The sequence below is a fragment of the Protobothrops mucrosquamatus genome, unplaced genomic scaffold (genome assembly GCF_001527695.2).
Source record: "Protobothrops mucrosquamatus isolate PMUCROS unplaced genomic scaffold, P.Mucros_1.0 scaffold_240, whole genome shotgun sequence".
Lineage (NCBI taxonomy): Eukaryota > Metazoa > Chordata > Lepidosauria > Squamata > Viperidae > Protobothrops > Protobothrops mucrosquamatus.
The window spans coordinates 44,309-46,335 of record NW_015386316.1 but is presented as its reverse complement, the minus strand read 5'-3'; the positions used below and the strand labels follow the sequence as shown (position 1 = coordinate 46,335).

Below are 2,027 nucleotides of genomic sequence, written 5' to 3'. Positions count from 1 at the left end.
TTTGCCCAGAGAGAAAAATATCTGCCTCTATTTAGGATTGAATTCACAGCCTCTTGATTGTGAGGTGAGAGCTTTACCTCTAGGTCCCCATGCTGCTTTTTTGCAGGTTTACCATAGAAAAATTAAAATCAAAATTATCGAAACGAACATGGATTAATACAAACAAACAAACAAACAAACAAACAAACAAACAAACAAAAAACACAACAGTCCAAACCAAAAGCTTCCCAGGGCACTCAACCTCCAAACCTTTATTCAACTATTTTTGAGCTTAAAATTGTGCTTGGACTTTAATTATTTAATTTGGTTTGGACAATGGTTACACCTCCGATTTCCCAATAGGAAAAATGAATATTTCTCTTCCTTTTATGTTTGAAAATGCAAGTGCAAAACTTCCTACTTAAAAAGCCATGGAGAAACCAAATGAAGGCAAGGTTTTAGGGGAAATGAATCTTATCTCACCGTCCCTTTTCAAAAAATATCATTTTTTTTGCCCGTCATGGAAGCTACTCAGGGGAGAAGGCATTTGTTTTACAGGTGTCATTTGGTCTCTGTAAATTTAGGAATAGGAAAACCAAGCAGCGTACCTCCTTCAAGCTTCATGATCCTTTCCCCCAGATTTCTGAGCACTTTCTGCACGTCTGAATCGAGAAAAGCTGCACGGCCTGGAAATAAATAGAAAAGCAACGCATTTAGCTTCAAGGAGCAGAACAAGCCCATTTCTTTGCTCAGAACTTTATCTCTGGAGAATACCGAATGTCCCTGTGGCCTGTCAAGTATTCCACACATGGAATACTGCGTCCAGTTCTGGTTGCCACAATACAAAAAAGATCTTGAGATTCTAGAAAGAGTGCAGAGAAGAGCAACAGAGATGATTAGGGGACTGGAGGCTGAAACATGACAAACGGTTGCAGGAACTGGCTATGTGTAGTTTTATGAAGGACTACGAGTGACATGATAGTAGTCTTCCAATATGTGAGGGGCTGCCCCAAAGAAGAGGGAGTCAAGCTATTCTCCAAAGCACCAGAAGGCAGGACAAGAAGCAACAGATGGGAACCAATCAAGGAGAGAAGCAACCTAGAACTAAGGAGGAATTTCCTGACAGTGAGAACAATTAATCACTGGAATGGCTTTTCCTCCAGAAGTTGTAGGTGCTCCATCACTGGAGGCTTTTAAGAAGAATAGTATGGTCCAGAATAGTAGGGTATAAGGCAGAGGTCTCCAATCTTTCTGGGCTCGAGGACCGGAGGGAAAGAGAGCAGCTTCAAAATTGGTGTGCATGCACATGTGTGCGCACACGGAGCCACGCACACTGCCACGGCACTAGCAGACCCGTTTGCGCATGTGACATGCCCTGGTGCTTTGTGCATGTGAGAACAATCACGCACCCCCATGGCAGCTAGCGGTGCATGCGCAAACAGGCTACAGACACCCGCCCCACACTAGCATCCCTGTTCACACCTGCGTGCATGCGCAAATGGGGCTGCGGGTGCTGTCATGAGTGGGGGGGGGAAATGCGTGCTCACACGTGTGCATACCAGCCAGCTGTTGCCGCAGCCCACTGGCCAAGAGCCAGTGGTATAACCCTGGTATAAGGTCTCCTCTTTAGTAGAGGTTGGACAAGAGGACCTACAAAGTCTCTTCCAATTCCATTATTCTGCTATATTCTGCCTTAGTAGCAGAGGAAGAGCCTTATTTGAACCGGGAAGTTGGGTCAGACCTGGTTAATCCTTGGATAGGAGCCACCTAATAATTTTCCTGGGGAAGAAAGCACAACTAGAACTGACATTTTCGAAAAAGGAAGGCAATAGAAAATTGTTGCTGAAAAATTACATAGATAAGGACTGGAGGAAGAGGAGGAGGAGGAGGAGGAGGAGGAGGAGGAGGAGGAGGAGGAGGAGGAGAAGAAGAAGAAGAAGAAGAAGAAGAAGAAGAAGAAGAAGAAGAAGAAGAAGAAGAAGAAGAAGAAGAAGAAGAAGAAGAAGAAGAAGAAGAAGAGGAAGAAGAAGAAGAAGAAGAAGAAGAGG

General features: G+C 44.3%; 1 protein-coding gene across 1 annotated transcript in view; it reads right to left on the bottom strand.

Annotated features, from left to right (window-relative positions):
• The window catches only part of LOC107300661 (pulmonary surfactant-associated protein A-like), a 5,759-nt gene that overhangs the window by 1,598 nt on the left and 2,134 nt on the right, over positions 1-2,027 (bottom strand). Inside the window, exon 2 of the mRNA XM_015829971.1 lies at positions 588-665. Within this exon, the coding sequence (XP_015685457.1) occupies positions 588-665 (78 nt within the window). The remainder of the gene's footprint in view (positions 1-587; positions 666-2,027) is intronic.